The sequence below is a fragment of the Hetaerina americana genome, unplaced genomic scaffold (assembly GCF_022747635.1).
Source record: "Hetaerina americana unplaced genomic scaffold, ioHetAmer1.1.p SCAF_8, whole genome shotgun sequence".
Lineage (NCBI taxonomy): Eukaryota > Metazoa > Arthropoda > Insecta > Odonata > Calopterygidae > Hetaerina > Hetaerina americana.
In genome coordinates this window covers 69,494,838-69,522,296 of record NW_027287427.1, presented here as the reverse complement: position 1 = coordinate 69,522,296, position 27,459 = coordinate 69,494,838, and the positions used below count along the sequence as shown (strand labels likewise).

The 27,459-nt window shown below is 37.9% G+C and overlaps 1 protein-coding gene across 1 annotated transcript in view; it reads left to right on the top strand.

Annotated features, from left to right (window-relative positions):
• Positions 1–4,141: 4,141 nt before the first annotated feature.
• The window catches only part of LOC139697914 (synaptotagmin-12-like), a 222,163-nt gene continuing 198,845 nt past the window's right edge, over positions 4,142–27,459 (top strand). Inside the window, exons 1-3 of the mRNA XM_071596774.1 lie at positions 4,142–4,336; positions 19,958–20,337; positions 20,437–20,760. Coding sequence (XP_071452875.1) covers positions 4,142–4,336; positions 19,958–20,337; positions 20,437–20,760 — 899 coding nt within the window. The remainder of the gene's footprint in view (positions 4,337–19,957; positions 20,338–20,436; positions 20,761–27,459) is intronic.

The window sequence follows — 27,459 nt, the reverse complement described above, 5'->3', positions numbered from 1 at the left end:
ATGCACTGCAGTGCAGTCGCGTCCGTATCACCTTCACGCTGCAAAACCCTCTAGCGCTCCATTCCCTCGACGAATTGGAAATGAAATTGTTCGACTCCATCACGCAAACCCCAAATTTGAAATGGGAGAGTGCTCTGTCCCGTTTGTTACCAGCGAACTATAGTGTTTTCTTTGCAGTTATAGACTCAAATTGAGGCTCTCGCTTACAACTTTATGTCCAGCTTGCCATAGAGTGTATTGTTGATTAAAAATTACTTTGAAGCTAAGCAAAATTGTACTGGATGGGTGGAAGCTAAGTGAGCAGAGTTTTGAATAACTAACCAGAGTATAGGGTTCCATTCCTGGTGACGCAATAGTCTTATCTTCACTCGTTATGATTTTTTGGGTACCGGATCTCCCTAGGAAACCGAAACCAAAATAGCGAACAGATCCCCTTCAAAGTTCTTTTAATTTCACTCGACATTTCAGTCCTAGTAAGATGTGAGCACTGTCCTTAGCAATCAAATTAACCTTCGGATTAATCACTGGATTTTCCTTTTAATATTATGACATTTCCCTCACTTGAGCCAAGGAATGATATCTCAAAGGAATCAAACGAGAATCAAGAAATTAGCCGATAGAAGGATTTAGTTTGAAGTTTCGGCAAATATAAATGGTAACTCATAAAAACCACTTGCAACAAATGGGTTTTGAGAGTTAAGATATCTGGAGATACCTTAGAATTGAAATCCATGACATTACAAAGATACTTTAATGCCATTTACTCTTTTTAAATCAATTTTAAAATATTATTTATTATAAATTCACCTGGAGTGAAAAATTCAAGTGTAACTTACGCGTCATGATGATGAGAGGAAACTTTATTCTGAATGGTTTATAAGTCCGTATTCATAACATTGACACGCAGGAAAAAATGACTTACATTTACTACTACTGAAAGAGCCCTTTAGTTATGCCAACCATAAACTTATTTTCCCTGAGTCTCTGCCTTTTAGAACTAAAGAATTATATTTCCCTTGTCACCAGTTTCCCCTGAATGACTTCCATATTTTGATGAGTTAGTTGGGACGGTCATGTGCTCAGGAAAAGGCGTGCATAATATCATCTTTAAAATGTATACCCTCCGGAGGGGGGGACTTTATCACGGCTCTAAGATTGCCCTTATGTATTATTTCATTCTGAACAGAATAGGATATGTATCTATAATAGTAAAGAAGAATAATAGCCCGTGATATCTACAACAGTCTTGCTGATGGCATTTCTTCTGTCGGAAATCAGGTAGTAAGAAAACCGCTGGAAATTCACTGTAAATATAATGTTTGGGCTCCTTGGGCGTTTTGATGATGAATGATATTTTGGTGCTATAAGTATTAAATACTTCCAGGTCAACAATATATGAGCATTAAATTCTCAACTTTTACACTCTCTGAATAAAAAATGGTTTTTTATGATTGCAAAAAATTTCGCGAAAAAATACATTCTAAGGCATACTGACTAAATTTCACATTTAAAGCTATTCCTTCCTTGGCATAAAGATGGTACCTTTCAAATTATTCTTTCAACTTGAAATATAGTTCCACCTTAATCCGCTAGCTTATTTCTTTCATGAAAAAATTCCGCTTTCTTTTGACGAATCTAATGTAACCATATGGTTCGGATTGTTTACGCAAAGAATACTACAGTTATTTGAAAGATTAATTAGCGTAAATCACATGGCGAATCAAAATTTCAAGTGCCATAGTTGTACCAATAGTTGCAAAGAGAACGTAAACTGAGGTACAACTCGTGTGGCTACCATTTTATTGCCGAGGGAGGTTATTTTGCTAGACTTAGTTCAGTAATTGATCAGGTAAGGTTGCATATAAGGTTGAGGAGCCATTAGCCTCTTATAAAGGAGAACCGTCTATCAGTTCCTGCATTTAAGCTATTGAAATAAAGTACAATGCAAACGAGTAATATGATAAAGATTGCTTGAGACTGAATTTCTGCAAATAATTTGAACGACAATAGTCCCAGGTAATTTTTTACGTATTCCAGTAGTGGTTCGAATTTAAGATGCATCAGGAATTTAGATGAGCCATCACCTTCTGAAGAGCATTATTATGTGTGGAAGGAAATAAAATGCTTAAGCACATGTAGCGGAATATAGAAGTACAAGGGTTAGTAGGGAGCAGACAAACTTATATGCAATCGCTAATTCGTCTTAAAACAGCTGTGAAACCCTCAACTCCCATTTGAACTTGAATAAATTAAAGGATTTGTAATTTGTGCGTCATACTACTCTCCCATTCAAAAATACGTCATATTTGTGCGAGAGAATATTGTCTGCCACATTTACTTAAGTATTTTTGCAAAACACTGGCAATCCCATTAAATTTTCGTCCACTCAATCACCTCAATTAGCTGGTTGGAAGGACCAAAATTTTAAAGCCAACATGATGGCTCAATTGATACTTGAATTAAGTAAATATCGACTGAATGACTGTTAAATGAGCCATATTTATAAAGGGCTTGCAAAGCTTCTTCAAAGGAGATGGAATCCAGTTCGCAAAAAAAGTATTAAACACCGCCAGGAGCGGGGGAAAATAATGAAGCCACCTAAAAAAGGATTTGCATGTCACATCAGAAAAACACTTTTCCTCACAAAACGTGAGCAAGGACATTAGGGAATAGGCGGAGGATGGGAGGAAGACCATTATTTAAGCCTTTCAACTTTGGTGAGGGCCATTTTTTTCCATTAATCCCTCACAAGAAGGCGGAAACCTCTCCAGACCCCGTTCCTTTCCTTTGGTTGCCATCCTAGATAACAACGACACTATGTTTCTTGCTCATATATATATATGTGTGTATATATATACACACACACATCATATATATACATACATATATATATATATACATACATATATATGTATATATATATATATACATATATAAACATACATATATATACATATATATATACATATATATATACATATATATACATACATATATATATATATATATATATATATATATATATATATATAAATATGCGCACTTACATTCCATCACCTTGCTTTCAACTGTTCCTTTTGGAATATTTTCGTAAGTTTTTTGCAAAATCCTATTCGTTTCGGTTCGTCAGGCTGTCTGTCCATCACAGCCTTTTCTCTGCCCGTCTCTTAGAGTCGACTTTGCGAGTCGGAGAAAGGTGGGAGATGAAATTCGCGTGAAAGGTTGAATCCCTTAGGCTGCCCCTTTGTGAATACACTTCGAGAGTTTTTAGTATTCAAGAAAGCTCTCAAATCTTCAGAAGGGCAAAATAGGCACTTTGAAAATACATTTTAGGCAACATTTTAAAGTTTTGTCTTAGAAGTAGATTTTAGTGGGACGTGTTGTTTGTTTTTTGTAGAAATATTGCTGAAAAGATCTATAACACATTCTCATTTCCTCAAAGTATTACAGTGGTATTGTCAAGTAACTCTTGCCTTACTTTATGCAACTACGCCCCCTGATTTGAAAAATTATTATATTCATTTAAACATAAAGTTAAGTTTGCAAAAATTTTCTGGAATTTTCTAGTTTGCAAGAAATTTTCTGATACCGAAAAATCACACAGCTTGGACGAAGCTAAGTGTGCCCGGAGGCGTCACCCAGAATCGAGCCCTGGCCATCCGTTAAGAAGCCCGGCATTATTTCCAAAGGACTTACAACTTCCTCGTTTTGTATATATTAACTTAATATTTAACATAATATTTCATATGAAAGCTAAGTTAAACGTAAAATAAGGAGTCCAAAAACTAGAGCACGTTGAAATTTACATATCTAGGAAGTATTTTGGACCAAAATGATCAAGATGTTGGAAGTAGGGTTATAAGAAGAAATGCGTTAGGAGCTTTCACGAGAAGGTTAAATGGCGTATTTTAAATATCTTCTAAATAAACGTTGTATCATCCATGCAATACCTTTATACCAATGTTGTCTCTCGCCCCATTTATGACCCAGTTCTCTTTCGTCTCGGCAGGAGGGAGAGGCGAGGGGGTGGGAGGAGTCGGGGTCACGGACTGGGTGTCGGAGGAGCACACGAGGAAATATTCTGCGACCGGTGGCCACCACGTGAGAGGTGGGGGCGGAGGAGGGCTGGGGGCCAGGCGAGATGGGGGCCCAGGTGGCGGTGGGCCTGGCCCTTGGGGCCCTCTGTGTCGCCGTCGCTCTCATCGCGGCTGTTGCATGTTGCCGTTGCCTGTGGGTCATCTGGCCGCACTCCACCGCCTGGCTCCTCTCCTCCCGGGAGGAGAAGGTCGGGCTGACGAGGGCCGGTGCGGGACACTACAGTGCCAACGGCTACCTGGTGAGTGCATCCACAGTCATCACCCTCCCCACGAAGTATATTCTTTCTTTCTAATTTATCCATAAGGATCCATATGGTGTTTCTAAGACAAAATTAGACTTAAGGATTTCAATTAAAATGCAGGTTATAATGTCCTCTGAATAGGTTTTGATAATTTTCCAAATGATTTATGGAAGTGCCTTTACGTTTATGTGTGTTTGAGCAGATTATATTAGCTTTTTGTGGGAAAAATCGCTGAAAAACTATTGAATTAAACAGTTCGAAATTTTATTTTTTATATATTTATTAATAATAATTATATTTTGGTATCAAGATCAAATACCAAAAAATATCAGTTAAAAAGTCCCGGAGATCTGTGAATTGTGTTCATTGAAATTGATACGAAATTCAACAAATCACCATTTTATTCTAATCATTGAAATGCAAGTTAAATATTTGAGCTATTAACTTGAGACTTCAAAAATCAAATCTGGGTGTTTCATGAAGTTTTCTCGGGTCTTCCACCGGATCAGAAGTTCCATATTGCCCGACGTTTCGATGTCCGACTCGTGTATCGTCCTCAGATTAGATGATGGTTTAGATGATATACAAATACGCCGGGAAAGCACCAGATCTTACTAGATTCTGGGTGTGTTCACAATCAAAACCTCATTGTCGATGCTGTTTCAATTTCTTTAGCAGTGTTAATTCATTCCACTCCAGAAGAAAAGTGTTTTCTAAAAAGGTGCGTCTTTAATTTCTTTTAAATAGCATTAAAGATATAATTTAGAGGACATTTTTCCATTTCGTCTCGCAGGTGGCATGGGCACTAATAAAAACATTAATATGCACCAATAGTGAAATGAATTACTCTAAATTAGTAATATTTTCTTTGGGCATAAATATAAATCATAAGGAGAAATTATTTTGTACTGACCGCATCAAATTTTCTCGGCCTGCTATCTTCCCTCGGGTTTTGGTCAAAAGCAGGCTGGAGCGATGGAATTGCTCAGGAGCTCTATTTAAACAGCTGGTTTATCACGATGTTATTTTGTGCCGTCTTCCTTTTTTCTACATGTGATTTTCCGGTCACTTGCTGCAATTTATACCAATGGACTGCAACATTGACGTGAAGGAAAGGCATACTCGCTTCAGCCATTTCTAGAGCTATATTGATAAGAGCTATGGTGATAATTGCTCCTGATTTCTAGAGCTATAATGATAATTGTTCCTGGTTGGGTCGGAATACTTGCGTAGGGCCCTGACGAAAGATAGACCACGCAGTACTATGATCCCCTATCGTTCCCGGAAAAAAGGACATCTTAAATCTATCTTTCCTACACTTAGTTTTTCTAATTTTACTGACATGATTTCTCTTACCGTAGTACGATGGGGGTAATAATAGATTTTCAACACCACTGCTTAAGTGCTTAAGAGAAGTCCTTCCAATTTATGCAAGAGATTTAATTTAACCTTCGCTCCGTTAATAATTTCCAGCCAAGCTGCTCTAATATTTTGGATACGCGAATAAGTTTATCATAGCAACGTTTTACCAATCTAGCTCCTCTACCCCGCAAGCAATCCAATGCGGCAATTAATCTAACTTCGTGAGGATCCCACGTGCAAATTAATCTAATAAAGTTCCTCTATTTGAGCGCATTACCATTTAAACGAATGTTTGGGAAAAGCTCAGATATCACAATTTGTGTGCAAGGTGGGTATTGAATATGCTTACTGACCAGCACAAAGAGCAACGAATGTTGTGGTCGAGAATTTGTTCTATTTCCTCTTCTTGCAATTGAAACAGGGGCTTGGCGGGCAAGGTTTGAAGACAGCGAGGAACTGAAGACCAATGTAAACTGTTTACGGCTATTGGAGTTGTTCATTTATTCAATACTACTAGCCGTAAGAGCTCAATTCTATCAATATCGATAACAATGTTGTCAAATGATTCGTTTCCCAGGCGGTGAATATCTATGCTGAGGGATTGAATATGGTGCAGCGTTACGAAAAGTGCTTCGATGTGAACGGCAATCATGCATAAAAATGAAATAGATTTTTAAAAAACTATAACTGACAGAAATACTTTTTAACAAATATTTTCATGACCAAACCGACTTAACTTAAAAAATAACCCTTCTACTTTCCTAAACTAAAAAATTGCGGCACATTACATTTCAAAATTGCCTTCTAAAAGACCCAAATGTGACATCAGTTCAATGTGCACAGTCGCATGTGTGGCCAAATAAAGCACGTTTCCCCTGCAATAATTCAATTCTACTCACAAAGCATTCAAGTGTGGAGATTCACGGAGTGCAGAAGGTTCGATTGGAAGCACAGTAAGAGCAAGAGAGCTCTTGGCCTTTGGACTACCAGGCGGCATATTATTACCTTCAACAGAAAGGGTGCATGCCACCCGCTATGTCTTGTGTTCCCTTTTCGTTTGACATCCGACTTACAGAGAATTGTAAGCGCCGTTTTCGTACACCAGGCATCGGTGATTTTAACGATGGCATCTCCCGTCCTCCACCCTCCAGTGCGGGAGAGGTCGGCTGAGTGAGTCTGCCGAACCCTCGCAGAGCATACTTATTGCACTCGGAACTCCAGGTTTGCGTGGGTTAAATTGCTTTCCGTAGTACCTTTGTATTCCTTTCAATTCAAATTGATTAGGTGAAGCTGTACCGTAGGCTTATGTTATTCCGTACCTTGATCTTTACCAAGAAAAGGTCATTGCGTGGCAAGGCAATATCCAAGATTTTTCTTTCCTGTAGAAACCGTATTATCCGACGATAGGGACTCATCTGCAAGATTTTAGTGCATTTACTTGCCTAATTGAACCAGCAAGCTTTTTTAAGATAAATATGACAACAATTTTATACACCAAAGGATATACAAATATCAACGAACCTAACTGCTCTGTGCAGCTCTGAGAGGCAACGGGTAACGATATATTTCAGTATTCTATAGAAGTGTCTTTACTATTTAATCTGTTCATTACTTTTTAACATTCTTATCACTATTGAACTTTTCCAGCCACATAACATGGTAAATAGGTGCCTATCCGAAATCCTGTAATACAAGCGCCAAATGTTTTATTCTCTTTTCGGGAAAACATTATTGAGTGCCATTTGATAATTTTCTAAAAGTGTGGAGGACATTGTTTAACGTAAAAGGCAAACATGTTAGCTTGGAAAGAATTGAGGTGCACGAGTATGCCTGTGAGAATTGCTTTGTTTATCTCATTGGGCAAACTGGCCAAAACAATTTAGGAAGAGAACAGAATTGTTCATTAATGAGGTTTCATTTATGATGACCACAAATCTCAACTTTGGAAACAACTGTTTTAACAAAATATTTTAGTTATTTTGGCCCTTTTTATTTTACATTATATGAGTAAAGGCTCCATGACGAATTTCATCCTAGGGATGATTAATTACTATGTCTTACTTAGGCGTCGATTCAGACGTGATATTGAGGAAAGCAAACATGATACAGGTAGTTAAAAGGCTTAAGGATTATGGATTTCCTCTAGCCATAAATTATTCGCAGTAGTGGATAGTTGTAATCATTGACCTAATAATCTATCTTCTTTGATCAATTTGAAATTTTCAATAATCCGGATAAAGTTTTAATTTGGATTTACCGTATGTTCTTTTGTCATTTTCACCTCCTAAATATTCGCTTACCTCCCACCTCACCACCAGCCGTCCTCAAATATGTGCGAAAGTGACCAGAAACATGTTTGTCTTTGTTTATTCTTTCCTCTTCCTTCTATTATTAGATTGTGAACCCGCACCGATACTGTCGAACCTTACCGTTACTCCTCACCCTTCAAACAATCCACTCCAACCGAAAAAAATTACCCCCTACGTAAAACCTATAGGTAAACCCCCCTACGTAAAACCTGTAAATACACGAAATTGCTCTGATGATCCAACACCAGACAGTGCCGAAACCATGGTTGATTTATAAATGAAGAGCGTAATTTCACCTAATGACTTCATACATCACTATAATTGCTAAATAATAACACCTAGTAACAACTGATACCATTTATTTTCTTCTTTAATTTCGACTTTCCCACTTGGGTTCTACTAACCGTGAGTAGGAATATGCGCACAGATTTACAAGGTTCAATTAAGGCTAAACCAGTGAACGTGAACTATAGATGGTCGCACTCTCGCCGATCATCAGATATTATCCTAATGATGAATATAATTTAAGTTGGAAAATGGGTATTAAAATACGGTTGCTAAGATAAATTCATAGTTACAGAGATGAATTATTGGAGAACTGCTGCATTGAGCCGTGCTAATGATACGACAACAAATGGACTGCTGAACTAAACAAGAATTTCCCGCCCTAGAGTTGGTAAAAAGAAAACGGGGTAAAGTTAGTAAGTGCACATAAGCGGAGAGATAACAACAGAGCGGCAGATTGAAGACAGAAAGGGTATTCGGATGTCGGTGATTTTGTTGAGCGTTTTTTCCTGGACAGATAGGAAATTTTTCGATTCAGTTCAAGGGGCATACCTTCGGAGATTTTTTATGAAATCCATGTGGTGCGATTTGCTAATCAATAAATATCCTATCCTGGCTGCTTATTGAGCGGAGTATCCTGATATTCGTCTTAGATCCATTCAGGGTGACACTTCTGGACACCCTCGGTTTTGAACGTAATTTCTCATATTCTAAGGACTTCTTTCTTTGAGTTACAACTCAATTTGTGACTTCCTATAGTTTTAGCATGCAGGACTTTTTGATAGATATAAATAAATTCCCGCCTTTTATCCTGTCTGATGGTTTTAGAGGACTTGTAAATTAACTTAGAGCTTTCAAAATGGACCCATGGTCTTGCAGGAAACTTGCAAGTGTTGCGAGAATAAGCCAATCCACGCTAACTTGGCGTGTTAATTTCGTACATCTCAGAGGGGACGTGTTTTATCGTGAGCTTAACCCTTATCAATCAAAGTCAGACTTTCGTTTTCTTACTACGGTGATGGAATTGCAAATGTACTCAGTGTTAGCAAATATAATAACAGATGAACATAAGGTTTTAATAGTAGTTGTGGAAAAATGTCTGAACTCTTTTGGTGATCATAAGTTTTTCAGGGGGAATTTTTTTTTAATTTGACATCGTTTTTTAGTTTCATTTCACTTGTTTAGGCTGGGCGGTCTATTATTCCGATTTAGTTGGAGGTTCAAATAATTTCTTCAGTGTAAGAAAAAAACTTAAATGTGCTGCACCTTTCTGAAACCCTTAGGCTTGTTTGAATTACTTGATGAAACACATCAGTTAATCCTTAAGAGAGTCTACACTCCTCAAATATTCTATAAGAATTTTTAATGAAGACACCTAAGAAACTCCCAAAGAAGATTGATAATACGGATCTCAATTTCTCTCTTTTTCAATGAAATGGCACCAACCCTGGTTCCTATGGTAATTCTTTTTCTCTTAATTTTTCTCGTTTGTATATTTCACAAATATAGCAAATTTTCTTTAAACTAAATCTAACCCCGCAACAATCCCTTCCTTTAATGATTCCAAAATATTTCCCGTGCATAATTTACATCAGTGAATTGAATATACGAGTAACATGTTCCTATACTGTTTTTTTTTACCTCCACTCATCTTCCTTGTAAGGTTAAGTTTCGTCGAGGCTGGCCAATATTTTTTTTAATGCTTGATCCTAATTAAACGAGTAGGTAACAATGAGTCCTAAGTGCTTATGCTGAGAATTGTCCCGATTCGACTTCATTCAATCCAGTTTATGCTTAAGCACTGATATGGTACTCGTTCTTTTATTGCGTCAATTTTAAACTTCAAATTTGTTAATAATTAGTCGTGATCGTCATTAATAGACCCATAATTTATTTATCCACGAGGTTCCACAATCCTTCCGAAAATTACCAAATTTTGCACTTTCGGCGTTCCTTGATTTTCAACACGAATGTGACTTATCTTGAGCGTCTCGCGGATTACATTCGCATACACCTTTCTCGATCCATCCCCCCATTAGCATATTCAATTTTATCTCTATTATATGTGTTAATACGACTTTCCTGCATTTTCTTAGATGATCAAATCAGTGAAGCATACACCCTTTTTCCACAATTCTCTGTTCCGGAATTTATAATACTCATTCCGTTATGACCAAAATACGAGTGCTTAACAGCCTATCACTCCTATTTTTTACCCCAATCGTCCTTCAATTACCTCATGCCTACAGCATGTAGTCAACATGTGATTTTATGTCTGCATTATTATAAAATTTTCATCGCTTTTGTTTGTTCGGATGGGTCATTAGATTTTATTAACTTCATATGTCGAACAGTCCACTGAGCTCGACCTATCGACCGAACAACTATTAAATACTACCGATATCTATCTCCATTACTGCATATTTTTATGAAATTATTTGCGTGACACCAAACGTGGGTTTACCAGGTCTCAGATTTCTTTTTAATAATTAGATAAATAAAATTAGTTAAGTGGCAGCCTGTTTTTATGTGATCACCATTAATCTGCTCCAATTCATTTTGCGATTCAACTACATTCAACACTTCAACTATTAACTCGTATTTTTCCGCTACTATGAATCATTGGCTGATTAAACCTCATGGCAGAATAATTGCCCATTGAAAGGGGATTTTACTGGTGTTAACAGTCTTGCGTAAATCGCGCAGAGGATTTCGATTATTGCATGATTTTCTTGCACCAAAGTGGTGGTTGGACTAGTTCCTGCATATTAAAATTGAAAGAAACCTCGTAGTAAATTTTGAAGAACAAAGCAAAGCTGTTTGTTTGAGACAGTATCCTTTTACAAAGAGAATGATGCCACATACACTTACAGAAAATATTCTGCAAATTTTAAAGTAAGACACAAATATTTGAATACGTAAGAAATTCTTTCTATTCATTTGTTTATAAAGAGAACAATTTACTGCTCAGCTGATGGAATTTTTTTAAGGTTTGTTGATTGTTTTGAAATAAGTGATTTTTATACGTTCCATTAGCTCACTCTCTTCTAATGTCCTGATAATTATAAATTAAATAAAAAATAAAATTAATATGCTGAGTCATTAAAATTTACAGATTAATATTCAAATGATTATTCACACAGAGACGGAGAAAAAAATTGTTGTAAATCAGACGTTACCAAAGTATAGTTAAGCTGAATGTATTCTTCACAAATAAACAATAATGTCTCTTAAAGTGGGAATACTATAAGAAGTGTCGACATAGCATTGTATCTAAAGAAATTATGGCACCTATTAAGTGTTGCTCCCTCATATTATATAATTTTCACAGCACAGTGTCAACGAGGGCTTACGAGTATAATTGTTGAATCCTTGAAGAAGTAAAATTTCTATCCCAAAAATAAGTACAATAAATCTAGGGAAAAATGTGTAATGCAGATTTAAGTACAAATTGCTGAAATTCTTCTTAAGGGCATCCTTATGTATCGACACACCAATGCCAGTGCCTCCGAAGGTTATGGTATTCTTCCTGTAAGGCATCAACAGGGCCTTCGTTAGGCACCTCGTCATGACCTCTTGGACATTAATCAGTGGTCCAAAATGGTACTCAAAGGGTTTTTACTGGGGTCGTACTCAAAGATCCATGTCTAATCACCAGTAACCACATATTCTAGAAAATTCGGGTCACTTTCACCGTGGTTAAAGCGGTCAAAGGTATGATCGTCACACAAGTAGTCTTCTGATAGCACCTTGGTGACCATCTTGGCACACTCACGGACCCTCAAGGGAGACGGACGTGTTTTCAAACTGCGCATTAGCGACCGCTCGAGAGGTTTAGTGACCGCTAGAAGGCACAGTGCCTTGGGCGAAATGGGAAAGGGCATGGCGGTGGATGTAAAGTGTGTTATTTGCCGTAGAAAATTGAGAAATGGAGTCCAGTGTAGTGGGTGTTGCTCTTGGTACCACTTTAATTGCTCTAAGAGTAAACTGGAGGATTGCGTGAGTGATAATTGGCAGTGCAGTAAGTGTGAAAGTCAGAAAAATCGAAGAGGTTTAGAAGAAAAGGAGGAGGTAATTGAAAAGCTGCAAGCGAATTTAAACATCGCTCGGAAGACAATTTTCAGTCTTTCCGCTGAAAATGAGGAACTGAAAGCATCATTAACAGAGATGAGGCGGCGGGTGAAACAGCAAATCGAAGATGATCTCCACTTTGTCCGGAGGTGTGATAAGAGGAAACCGGAAGATTTAAGGCCGACCAGAAGTGGAACAAGCTCATGTGACGCGGATGCCGATCGGGCTGGAGGAATACGGGAAAGCATCCTACGGAGAGAGCAGCCAAAGAAGCGAGGAGATGGAAGGAAGGATAGGATAAATGTGAGACCGAAGAGGGAAGTGCTTCCGATGAGGGAGGTCATAGTGTCAAGGGAGGGGACGTCTCTTGGTGATCCAGGGCCACCCAAAGTGAAAATATTTGGTGATTCCATAATACGTTTCGTCGGAGATTGTGGCGAAAGTATCAATGAAGGCGTTCAGTGTTTTCCGGGGATAAGAGTGGAACAATTGGATAATAAAATAGCTAATATGGCTAGTGATGGTGATGAAAGTGTTGTCATAATTCACGTAGGGACAAATGACGTAAAAAGTGCTAAGTCAGAAGACCATCTAATCGGTTTTATTTGGGATTTGGCGACGTCGGCCAAAAATAAGTTCAAAAGTGCTCAAATTGATATTAGTGGAATTCTTCGTAGAAGGGACATACATTGGAAGAGAATTGACGCCATCAACGAAGGAATAGAGTGGGTTTGCGTACAACAAAGTCTGACATTTGTGGACCCAAACTGTTGGGTCGGTGATAGACACTTGGGCCGCGATGGAGTGCATTTAAACAGGAAGGGATCCCTGGTTTTGTCAAATCTGTTTAAAAATGTCGCACTAAAGCTCAGTGAGCAGGGAAACCTGTAATGGGCACAAGAGGTGGACCTCGCAATACCGAAGGAAAGAAAGGTAAGGGCTTAGTAGTTTTGCAGGTAAACTGCCGAAGTATTCTAAATAAAGTATGCCATTTCGAGACGTTAGTTGATGCATGTAATCCGGATATTGTGATAGGTACGGAGTCGTGGCTAAGTGATCATATTATGTCAAACGAGATTTTCCTCAAAATTTGGCAGTTTACAGAAGGGATAGGGATGGTCGTGGAGGGGGGATATTCATATGTGTAGATAAAAACCTAATAAGTACATTGGAATGGGTAAGAAATGATTGTGAGATGATGTGTGTTCATGTTAAAGGTAGGAATGGAGGGAAAATTTTAAAAATAGTTGCTATGTACAGAAGCCCCAACGAAGGGATGCACGCAGTCGAGGTATTAGCAGACATATAGTATGCTCGGCTAACCCTGAGGATCACACCCTCATAGCGGGGGACTTGAACCTTCCAGGTATTCAATGGTCGGCAGACGAGGTCACGGTGGGGGGTGGGAAGGCCCAAGAAATCGTTAGTCGTCTTATAAACGAGGAGGGTTTTGTACAGATGGTGGAAAAACCCACGCGCGGGGGAAACATCCTCGACGTCATACTTGTGAGACCGAAAAAGTGGGTAGGGGAAGTCGATGTTCTTCCGGGAATAAGTGACCATTCAGCTGTGCGTATGTATCTAAACTGGGAGAGGGCTCAGTATAAGGGGCTAGTAAACAAAAAGATAGTTTGGCAATATAAACGGGGTGATAGGGAAGGGTTCCAGACCTTTTTAAGGGAAAAGTATTCGCAATGGGTAAGTGGTGGGCAGAATGTAGAAGAAATCTAGAAAACATTTAAGGGGATAATGGAGGAGGGATTAAATAAATTTGTCCCGAAAAAAATTCTTAAAGAAAATACTGATCCAGAGTTCTACAACCGCAAAATTAGATCCTTGAAGAAAAAACTGAGAGTGATTCACAAAAAACGGAACGAGAGCTCGGAATGGCTCATAATTTACAAAAAATTAGTTCGTGAATTAAATAGAGAAAAGAAAATAGCCAAAGATAGTTTTCTACAGAAAATAATCGGGATAGATAATGGAAATAAATTTTACAAGTACCTCCGGAGGAGGAAAGAACAGGGAAAACATAACAGCTTTAAAAAAAGAGGATGGGACACTAATCGTTGATGATAAGGAAAAGGCTAATACGTTTAACAATTGGTATGCAAGTGTATTTAAGGTTATGGTAAATAAAAAGGATCCTGTAGATTCATCTCTGAGTCAACAAGGAGGCGAAAAAATATTAAATACCAAAAGTATTAAAACGACCAGCGCAGAAATTTATAAAAAAATTATGAAAATGAGGGCAAATAAATCAAAAGGGCCAGATGGTATCTCAATTGACTTGCTTAAATTGGGCGGTAGTGTAGTTTCAAATTATATAAATCATTTATTCAATGTTACCTTAAACAATAATGCCCTGCCAAATGATTGGAAGGAGGCATATGTTACGCCAATTTTCAAAGGAGGAGATAAGGCACTAGTTGATAATTATAGACCGGTAAGCTTGACATCAGTTGTATGCAAGCTATTAGAAAAGATAATGGCTGATTATCTCTGGGACTTGTGGGAGAGTGAGAATTGGTTGTATAGTCGCCAATACGGTTTTAGAAAAGGGCACTCTTGCGAAACTCAGCTATTAGGGTTCTGCCAAGAAATGTTCGACTCTATGGATGCGGGAATAGAGGTGGATGCTACGAGCTATTAATACGATTACGAGCTCGTATAATAGTCGACCTGTCAAAAGCCTTTGACAAAGTTGACCACGATCTCTTAATGCTTAAGATGGGCCAATTGCCACTACACACAGATGGAAGAGTAATCTCTTGGGTCAGAAATTTCATGGAAGGTCGAACACAAAGGGTCAAATTAGTAGAAGTGTATTCTGAAAAAGCAAGGGTAACATCGGGAGTCCCACAAGGAAGCGTACTTGGCCCGCTCTTGTTTTTAATATATATAAATGATCTCCCAATAAATATTAATTCTCAGATAAGACTTTTTGCAGACGACTGTATTATCTACAGGAAAGTCGAAAATGACAGAGACCGTGACAAACTTCAAAGGGACATTAATAAAATGGCAGATTGGGTGACAAAAAATGGGATGGATATTAATGTTAACAAATGCAAATCAATCACTTTTAGCAATAAGGTAATTGGAAACAATAGGGAATATAAATTCTCAGAAAATGTCATTCCTAGAAGTGATACTGTCAAATACTTAGGTGTATATTTAACTAAGGACTTAGGGTGGGGGCTAAATGTGGAGTGCATCTATAAGAAAGCTTTCAAAACTCTTCATTGGGTAATGAGAAACCTCAAAGGGAGCGTTAGAGCAACCAAGGAGAAGGCTTATCAGACCCTAGTAAGGCCAATTTTAGAGTACGCTTCTCTTGTATGGGACCCTCATGAAGAAGGTCATATTAAAAAACTGGAAAAGGTGCAAAGAAAGGCTGCCCGATATGTACTGGGGAAGCATGGGAGGATGGAGAGTGTGTCTGACATGCTAGAAACGCTGGGCTGGGAACCTCTAGAATCTAGAAGAAAAGTAAGCAGACTTTGTGGAATGTTCCGAATTTTGAAGGGGGAGAAAGCTTGGGCAGATCTTAGGAAAGAGGCGGGGAACCCAAATTTTATAGGCAGAAATGATCACAAATTTAAGATAAAATGCCGGGCACAGAGAACAAATAAAAAAAAATTTTCTTTTCTAAATAGAACAATTGTTGAGTGGAACACTTTACCTGCAAAAATATTCGAGCCCTTTCCTAACAGAGTGTATACTTTTAAGAATAGATGTAAGGCATATATGTAATAATTTGATTGATGTGTGGTGTATGGTATTATATGTAATAGCTTAATTTTTTTTTTTTAATTTATCTTTTTTTTTTCTTGCTGATAAATGGTTGTAAATGGGATGGGGATTCACTTGTTTTGTTAAAGAGATTTGTGTTTTGAAGTCTAGTTTTATGTATTATCTTTTGCAATTATTTGGGACTTGTGTGCCACCTGACAATGTCTATCAGCACATGTGTATTTTTAATAATAATAATACAATATTGAAAGCTGATGACTCAATACCCCATAATAAAACACCTTTTTCATGGCTAAATCTTCTGTAAGAATTCAATACCCTGTGGTTTTATGAATATTGCAATCTTCTTCTAACATTCTGACACCTTGGGGTCAATCAGAATCAAGCATGTGTCTCACTTTTTGCACATTTTCATCAAACTGCTTGTTGAGGGATGTCCAGGGAATTTCTCATTGTCAACCTCCTCGTTACCCTCCAAGAACATCCAGTGCAAGCAAAAAACCATCACTTGGGACATTTCTCCATCTCCATAAGCATCCTCCACATGGTATCCGGACCCCAATCAACCAAGCTCACTGCACAATTTTATCGCATATTATTGCTCCATGGAAAGGGGCATCGTGAATTCGTGACGTGACATTTGACCAGGGTTTCAGTCTACCAGCAATCCGCACACCGCAAATGCCCATAGTTCACTGAAGTAGGTCGTACTGCTTTCCCAAGATCCCGCATTACCTTTCCTACCACAAATTATCCCACTCCAGCTATCTGAATTGGTGTAAAAAAATCGTCCTACTTATTTTTGGGACAGCCTTTGCATGTATACGAAAAGCACAAAAAGTGTTATTCTTTTATGCAACGACAATGAAGATAAGTATTTTCACTTGATCGCTAAACATACGCATATACGTAGTGAGGTGGAATTGTCTAAAATATTAAAGAAAGTGAATTTCTTTCTATCCACTTTGAATACGTGATAGAAGAACGTTAGGTAAAGGAGGATGGGGAAGAAAGGATTATGCGGGTTGAACGGGATGAAGGTAAAGGATTTCCAGAGTTTGAAGGGGTTTTTACTGTTGAGTATGCAGTTTAGTCGTACCTTTTAGAGAGAGGCTTAGAATTGTAGTGTTGGTATGTACCCATCAAAAACCTGCACTGAACGGTGGTATACCTTAAAAAAATTCATTATATCGATTCAAAATCTCTGCTATATGCAAGGTTGCCACATTTTCCCCACAATTTGGGAATATTGAGATTGTTTCCACTAAGTAGTTCATTTTATTCAAAATTCAGCATATACTATCCGGTTAATTACATTTTCCACATCCGGTAACATACGTGTGTATTTCTTATTTCGTGCGCCTATTACTAATATGTAACGATCAAAGATTTCCTATTAATTCATTCTTACAACTTCTTTCTCTTTTATTTTGTGAAATTTTGCTTAAAGCCCGGATCTTTCCTCCTATTTGGCGTAATGTAGTTCCAGCAAGGGTCTCAAACCAATTCACATTAAATTTCTGCATATAAACAGGCCGATATTATTTTCTTCAATGTAAAGATTAAAATTTGTCCTGATTACGATTAATATTTAAGAAGCGAATATCCACCGTGCTATTTAATTTAATTGCTTTGTGTGGTCTTCTTATATAATTATAGAGGCATTACGCTGCGTCAGGGGCGTTCCCAGGTGCATATAGTATTAGAAACATACGAAGTTTTATTATATGCATAAAATTCTTTTCCCGTTAGCTGTGGCCAGTGGAGTCTGGGGTTGTAGTCGGTACTCTCCGTGTTTAACCCGAGGAAACAGAGCCATTATTACGTATAAGGGACAGTTCGGTAAGGCAATTTGATTAATTCACATGATAGGGAGATATTATATTCTTAGAGAACTTTGTACTGAATTTATAAAAGTATCCACCAACACATATTACATAGGAACACGAATGCACATGTACAACAAGATGTCACGCACAGGTGATTGCACGGGTGAGAAAAAAACATTCTTATCCTTTACGTACCCCGTAATTTCGAAAATTATGGGTTGAAAATAGGTCAGAATAATGTTAGAGTATAGTACTCCAGAGTGTTTTCCATCTTTAGATTTAAATGGATCTAACATGGATAGCCGGAATGAACGTCGTTGGGTTCGTCCTTTCACCATCTAAGGGTATTTCTTCTGAATTTACTCCATGCCCTTTTATTTCATATCCTCTCTCCTTTGATTTTCTTGGTTATAGGCATCGTTTGATAATAATTACCCTAGGTGAAAGTACTGCATGGAATTAGAGCTCCCGTATTTTTTTTAAATACTTGCGACATCTTTGGAGAATACGTTATTATAGTGGGGCAGGAAATTTGATGTCATTTCAATTATCAAACTGTTTTATCGTATTTTTGCCTTCAATTCAACTATAACCTTATCAAAATATGATTTCATGTCTATCAAAAACGTTTCCCAGGTGACTTATCGTTTATTTTGTCACATATTCTAATAAGATTAATAATTTTACAATATCTGTCAAAATCAGAATGATGATAAACTATCTTATTCATATTATTTATTGAGCGAAAATTTGATTTAATGCTATTATTTGCTTGTTGTGTAATGTATATGTGATACAAGTTTCATTACTTTGACTCCTACATTGTGTCAGCGCCAGCCGTTGCTATCAGAAACATGTTCAGCTGGCCTACTCCTACTTCTGATGATGAAAAACGCTTTCCACGAAGAGGTTTCTTCTCATTTTGGGACAGGAAATTTCACATATGCCTAGACTCAAGAGAAAATGAGGAAGACACTTCACATAAGTATTTTAGCGAAAAATTATGACTTCGTGGTTGGTTTCGGGGAACCCGTGCAAACATCTCGTGTAATTTTTCTGATTTCATCGCGTGGGTGGGACCCAATTATATTTCAGTGTGATTGAGTGAACAAAGTCGGTCAGAATTGACATTCAGAAAAAACACAGAAATCAACTTGAGGAAGAAAATAGAAACAAGGCGTGAATTATGAAATAGATGAGAATTATGCATCTCAGACGAGGTAAATCACTTGTTTTTACATTAACATCAAACCTTGCTAGGGGTACACACATCAGAAGAGTATGTGGTTCAGCCTTTAAAAGCTAGATCTCATTATTAGACTTGCAGGGAAATGCAATGAAAATGGCATGAGAGAGGTATTATCAGCTTCAACTAGGTCGCATTTGGAATGTGCCATAAGTATTTGAGATCAATAGAAGAACACTCAAGAATTAGAGCATTTTCAAATAAAACTGACCAGATTTGTGAACATTTTCTAAGAGCTGATTTCAAGCGTGACGGGTGTGTTGGATTAATTTGATAGATTGATTCACATGAGGAAAGTGCAAGAAAAACTCAGAATGATAAATAGAATCCTTCAGTTTTCTTGCGACACAAAGGTGTATCATAACGGCAGTAAATTACATTGGTAGATTCGATCAACGAGATAAAACGACAAGCAGTCATACTGTATTCCATTCCAACCATCAGAGCATACTTATAAACAAACAAGTAATCATTTAATCAATTAACTAATCAATGATTTATATAGACATGTACGTGCGTATCTGTAAGAGTATTTTTTTCATGAGGTAATATAAGGATCCATTCCAATGAATACATGAACTAAAGGTTATGCTTGTATGGCTGGTGCTCAACACCCCTTGCCACACCCCCTTGCGGCGACATGATGGATATTGTGGGGATGTAGATGTATCCCTTAGCTGTTAATGTTGTAAAGAGTTCAATATTCCCGGCGTCCGATCCGAAAAAAAGAGTCTCACCACCTTCCTTCTCATTCCCGCAGATCACCTCCGACTCGGACATCCGGCTCGACGTGGCCGCGGGCAGCTTCCAGCGCTTCGACCCGGTCGACCGTGACTTCCGCGTCGTGCTGGCCGAGACGAGCGCCTGCGGGGGAGGTCCGAACCCCTGGTCTCCACCCCCACCCGGGTCCTCCGGCTCCCCTCCCCCCGCGTCTTCCTCCTCAATCGCCCCGGCTTCCATTCCCCCGCAGCCCCTCCGGCCAGCCCCCGCTCCCAAGCGCTCGCAGCTCCCCTCCGTCTCCTCAACCTCATCCGCTTCCTCCACCTCCCCTCCCCCGGCCTCTCCCCCCCCGCCACCTCCGCCACCAAGGCCCCCCGCCCCCAACTTCACCACCTCTTCTACCGCGCTCACATTCTCCTCGTGGGCTGCGACGCCCCTCCCGCCTCCGCCACCGTCCGGGGCCGCTCCCCCGCCGCCACCGCCCCCGCCGCCTCCCCCGCCCATCCCTCCACCCCCTAGACTGCTGCAGCAGTCCGCTTCCCTCCCCGAGAAGGACCTGGGTCCGCCGCCCCCGGTGCCGGAGCCGCCGAGGGAGCTGGTGGAAGCCCCGGAGGGCATGATGATGCGCATGATGTCTCAGGACATGATGATCGGCAACGTTCCGGGGCTGGCCCCGGATCTGCCCCCGGAGCTCCCGCCGGAGTTGCCTCCGCCGCTCCTCCGGGCGTCCTCATTCGACTCCGTCTGCTCCGACACGTCGGTTGACCTCTCGGACTTGGAGGTGGGCAATCCGGGAGAGCCCCAGGTCACCGGATTCCTCTGCGTTGGGATCGAATACGACAGGTTGGGGTCGTTTTTTCACCTTCTCTTGCCCTCTCACCCCATTCCCGGTGTTCCAGGGTCACAAATTTTAAGCCTAAAGGTATAAACCCTTTTGCTTATCCTCCAGGCTAAAAATCAAATTCGGTATCAAATATGGGGCGATAAATTGACCCGTAAGAGAATCAGAAATACTTAGGATTCTTAGGTGGATTTCTGTTTGAGCATCCGAATATCGTAATATTTTGGTTGTGCATCACATACACCTGGACATTTTAGTTGCAAATAGATATCATGACAAATGCCTTGAAGAACCCCCTGTTACAGCCACTACTCAAGTTACTCGAACAAACTGTAAGAAGTGAGTTATTCAAAAGTATAAGAGCATTACTAAGAGTAGTTTACGGGGTCGAGTAGTTTTTTGAATGACACAGACACTATACCGTTTATAAGCCCTGACTAGTGCGACAAAAATACATTTTATACCACAATCACATAAAGAACATTATTTGGGTATTCTTCCGCTTAAAATAGGTTTTGAATGGATGCTGACTTAACGCGCCTATATTTTTCTAACAAAACATAACGTGATACACCACTCTATAATAAAACTTCATCAATTCTACTTATATTCTATCTGTCTTCATTCCGTTAGATGAAAATCCTTTTTCTACTTCTGCCTTGCTTGCCTTACACCTTCTCCTCTATTATAGTCTTTAGAATTCATTAACAGCAAAATTCTTTGAGACAATTTCGCCTGACTTCTTTGGATTTCTACCAGCGCCCTCTATTCACAAGCACAATGCCTAGTTTTTGTTTTCAATCAAGGTCATCAAGAACGATAACAAATACTGATAAAAACATTAGTTTAAATAAACTACCTAAATATCATTCAAAATAACTGTCAATTAGGCACTTCAATAGTATTTCTGGTAAAATGGTTATTCATGTATTGGACATTCTTTATTTTTAGAAAATTATTATATACAGGTAGAATCTAGAAGTCATTTACCATAATAATGCGTCTTTCCTATATTCTCCCAATTATCATGTTGCCATCATTCAGGCATATACTTGTGTAACTATTCAAGGATGATACAACGAAAAAGTGATTTCATTATAATATACAATTTATTTGAGAATTTGAGTCGTTCTTAGATTATTTCTTAATCTGGTTTACATTGCACAATTTTTCACGAATCTATTTAAACAATTTTCAAAGTCATTATATGATAAGGGCTATCGCCTATTATAACCATTTTTATTCCATTTGTAATCCTTTCTCGCAAAGTAACGAAAATGGTTCGGATTAAATCGCTGTCGATATCGATAAGTAGTGATATTCTTGTGAGATAAAACACAATGGCAGTATAAATTTATAAAAATACTGAGTACAATGTTTATTGATACAAATGCGCTACTATTTATGAAACGTTTTTAATGTAACACGGCATACCAACTAAAGTTGTTGAATCTTCGAGGAAAAAACGTATTGCCTTAAAAAACCTAAATTATCACAAAAATCACAATATGCAAAAAATCGTTCGAGCGATCGTTAAGTACTGCTTTAATATCTCTCCGTAAGCCTGGATGAACACCGTGAATTATTTGGACACAGTATACTGGTAGAGATGGAGGTTATTACACGTTGATGTTATTGATAGTTTCGAACGGAATATCCGATGAGATAGGAAAATAAAAATCGCAAAGCCAGCACGCTTTCAGGGGCTGATATTAATTCAGTCAACTGATCACAAAAGGGCGGTTCCGGGAATCTTGATTAGTTCTTTTATTGATTCATCGAATTCAGGGATTTTTACAAAGCCGGAATCCCTTTTCAACCTAAATTCCACTTCTGGCAAAAGATTTAACTTAAATCCATTAAAAATAGATCTACAAAAAAGTTCATAATATTTTTCGTGTTACAAGATCACTATATTCTTTATCAAGTGAATCTAACGCGAATATATTTTAATCAGAGATTCAAAATAAACGTGATTACATTTAAGTAGATAATAAGCCACTTTACCGTGATGGTTGTTCTAGATTTTTGAATTGCAATTGAAATATTATGACGGAAATTGGTTTCTATCCAGCGATTATATTTATCGATCCCGGTTATCTATTCTAATGTGGATTCAATCCAATATGAGGTCTATCATAATCAATCCAATGGAATACGGCTGTTGTAAACGAAGGTTTGACGCTCATTAAGGGGAATTAAATGTCATTATAAGCATGTAAATTTGCTGAAATATTTTAGTTAAAAATCCGTTCATTCTTAATTATTTAAATCTTTTCTACCCTCGACAGTATTTTTCTCCTAAAATTTCTGCATTTCGTTGCACTTTTTGCTAACTCTCTTGAAGGAAACTATGAAGTACGTATGACCAAGGATGGGACAATTCTGCATGTGTATGCATAAGACTGCTAAAGCCACACTAAGGGAGTATTTGAAGCAGGAGGATAGACGTAGATTGGAGGCTTTTGAAATGTGGGTGTGGAAAAGAATGGAGAAGGTGAAATGGACAGAGAAGAAAACAAATGAGGAAGTACTTGGTATGGTGGGCGAAGAGAGGGGTTTGTTGGGAGTAATCCTATGGAGGCAGGAAAAGTGGATGAAGGGGGTGTTGACCGGCAGTGGGATGTTGAAGACTGTGATAGAGGGTAGAATGTTGGGCAAAAGAGGAAAGGGAAGGAACAGGATAGGGATGTTGGACAGGATGAAGGGAGGAAGAAAGTACTCAGAGATGAAGAGGGACCTGTTATAGAGTAGGATGATGGATTTTGTGTTTTGCTAGGAGTAATCAAATATTTGTTTGGTAGTTGTGTCCATCCAAAAACCTACCTTAACCGGTAGATTACCTTAAAAAAAAAAAAAAAAAATATATATATATATATATATATATATATATATATATATATATATAATGAAACAAATGACCAAATTATTAAATGTTGTCTTGGAGTAAACATAATCGGATTCTTGGGTTCAATTTTTTTAATTACGTATTGTGCGAGGGAATAATGAGTACTTGAATCAGTCAGTAGCATCGTCTACCTCTCTCTTATTTTACCTATGAAGTCAAATATATCTAAATTATTTGTTGTAATAATATTTCCCTCCGAGCTGCAAGAAAACTCGGTCATCCTGTACGTATTTTGTACCTCAGTCTTGTACTGCAATCTCACCCCAAAATAAAAACGATTACCTATCTATATAAATGCCTTCTTCATGAATCTAAAAGCTCCTTACCTAATTCCTTTAACATATCTCAACTCTTACTCTCTTTTGTACATTGTCGATAAAAAGAGGCTTAATAATGTCGAATAAAGAGAATAGAGGCAATTAGCATTCATTCCAATCACTCACGAAATAAAAAGTGACGCACCCAGCTTTGGGGTTCGCCGAAGAGTGAAGCAATGTAAACAAAGCAAGAAACGAGTCATGAAAATCCTTTTCGATGATGAAGCACAGAGGAAGAGATAAATGAAATGGGAAATTGCGGAGTGAAAATTCTGACCCATAGTTTTATGTTACAGGAGTTACTTTCCAAGTAAAACGGCCCCCACGCTGCTTGTAGATAGAGAAGTTTCGTTAGTGACCACTAATCGGACTTATTGGAAAACCATTGATGAAAAAAATTAAAGAGATACAAGCAAGGCTCACGGACTTGTGGGCTTGTGCGCGAGGTCACGATCACTCGAGAAGAAACCAAAGCAAACTTGTTGGCCTGGTGCAGCAAAGGTAGACTTGTTTAATTAAAAGGACGGATATTGCAAGAAAACGGGGAAGGGTAGTTACTCGAATCCACTGTCAGGGTTTACGAAAGTTTAAATACAAACACCATTGACCCACATTCAGCCTCGCGGGCCAAAAGGTCACGGCAGTGTCCATCAATCACACACATACACGTGAGTGATGAGAAACGTCCACTCAAACACGGATTGTAAACGTGACCGCGTCGAAATCACTCGAAGCAAACAGATAAAAAATTTCGGCTCGGGGGAATCAAAAGAGGAAAAAATATTGTTGTATAGGAAAATGGACGAAAGCACGTCTTCAAAAAGGCGAAGGATGAATAATCAAATGTCAGAAGGAAGTGATAAATCTGGAAAAGTTATTAAAGTCATTTTTTCGAGAAAAAAAACGATGATTGTAAGGACGATGGTTTTATAAGTGAAAATTCTTTCACATTAATGATTAGAATGGGGTTCCAGCATTTTGGTTGGCTGAATAGCATGCATTTTCAACGAGAGGGCGTAGTTTTTGGAGTAATTATGAGAGAGAGTGAGTAAAAATGAGATCAATTGTTATAATCCATTAAAGTTTTGGAAAGAATACATAGAATAAAAATCTAAGTTTTAATTTTCAGGTGCTTGTACATGTTACATTTTTTTTGCGTGACATTTTCATCATTTGAAAGAAATTGAATAAAATTATATCACACGTGATTTGACAGAAAATCCTAAATGAGGTAGATTTTATGGAGCAAACTTGTAATTGCACTATAAAAGGATTACAAGATAGTAGAGTATATGGTTTATCAAAAATAATCAGCATATTTCATGTTTAATTCTTCATTATTGTATGGTGTGGTGGTTGAGGTGTAAAACCCCTGCCTTCAATGCGGCGATAACTACGCTAGTATAACCACACACAGCAGGAGCTTTAATAGCATAATCGGGATTGAAAAGTGGAAGGAAGCATGGACCAGTTTCTTATGCTAATTTAACAGTTCTCAATATATCAATCCCAAAATAGTCCCTTTCTCACAATGGCCTCGTTAACAAATCCAAAATTGTGGTTTCTATTTTTTTACAAACGTGGCGTTCGAGTATTTCACAAATAATATGTATTAACCTCCCTTTCCTCCGAGATTCCTAAGAGACTGTCACTTTCGCGTTCTACACAATTTATTTGGGAAAGGTGTTTTTGAGTTTAACGAATTTGTTGACAAATGGAGTCAAATAGCTTCAAAATAATAAATTATATGCATAAAAGATATGGAACCAGAGGATTATTTACCATATTATCGTGTAAAATATCACCGTTAAATTTACCAAATCGGTAAAGGAAAAATTCTCCACCAATATATTTTAAATTACAGATCATATAGGGCATAAATTTTACGGTGCTAAAAATGTAAATTTTGACACCTAAGCTATGCAGTCAGAAATAGTATCTCTCATATTCAGCTGGAATTTTTTCCTGGTTCTTTGGTCCATTTTTGATATATGAAAGCGTTCCGCTAATAAACGAGCGCCAACGAACAAAACTTGAACAATATAGTGCGACCAATATATCTCTGCATTTGAAACATATTCATGGTGACTACCGGGAACAGTAAATTGCATAATTATTTTTCAGAGCAAATTTTTCATTTCACTTTCAACGACTCAATAATTTTGAATACACGGCCTAATATTTTCAATTACCAATATAACGCCTCCAGCCAATAAATCAAGAAAATCCATAAATATACATTAGATTATCCATCCTTATAACCATTCTCATGACCTACGAGTGATTTTTTTGCCAGTAGCTGGGTCAGTGAGCTTTCACTTCGCTTGGAAAAATATTTGCTCGCCAAAGTCCGAAAGTGCTGAAACTAATATAAGAGGTCAACTCATTTGATTTATAGAACGTGAATGACGGAGCAAGTTTGAAAATATTCACGTTCTTATCTTTAAAGCTGTAACTGTGTATCCTGGAGAAATATTAAATCAAACTTCGCATTTGAATACAGCAACCGATAAACTAATTGAAAGAGTACGTCGACCGTAATGAACAACGGCGGAAATGTTCAAGGCCCATGTGAATGGAATTAATGAATGAATACATTTCTTTTTACGAAAGAGGACTTTTAAAATCTCTATTACAAACTGGTTAGCAAACTGTGTTCTTTAATTTTGGTTCAAACCCACAAGTGTTCATTAATTTGCCTAAATTTGTTTATATTAAGGGAATAGAAAAACTCAGGATTAATATTTCGGCCATTTATATTCTGATTTTAAGCCCAATTAAAGAGAAGGGATATAAAGTGCGTACCCATAATATTTTGTCAATTGGTACATGAATTAGAATCCTCGACCTTTCCATTGACAGGACCGAATTGAATAATCCCCAAGATAATCATATTCCTATTAAAACCTTTAAATGATACATAACGGGAAGCCTTGGGTGCAAATATTTGATTATCGGCGATACCAATAATATTTTCAAAACCTTATTTTTTAAATATTCAGTATTTATTTACAGTAAAATATTTAGCATTTTTCAATAGCCGTTTAAAATATTAATTGTGCTTTAAGACCATTATACTATTTCTTCCATCTGTTCAACCTCGATTTACGGAATGAAAGAAGTGAAGCACGTGAAAGTCAATCTGTAAGACGGCCCTGGAACGTTGAGCAAAGTAAATATACATATTTATGCTTCATACAGCAAGTTTTCACGTCCCAAGGAGAAGGATATTTTAGAGCGAGGAAGTTGCATTGATAGATCAATCATAAAGCATACCAGTCAATCACTTAGGCAATTTATTCAACTGACCACACCAACTCTAAAACAACTGTCTGCTTGAACATTTCACAATTGGAGTTTAAAAAGTCGTTCCTTGGAAATTATTCATAGAAAATGGATTAATTTAGTCCCTTTCATATGAAACCTGAATGTTTCCGATTTTGATGTAGCCGTTTCAATGGAGAGCGTGGTCTTTT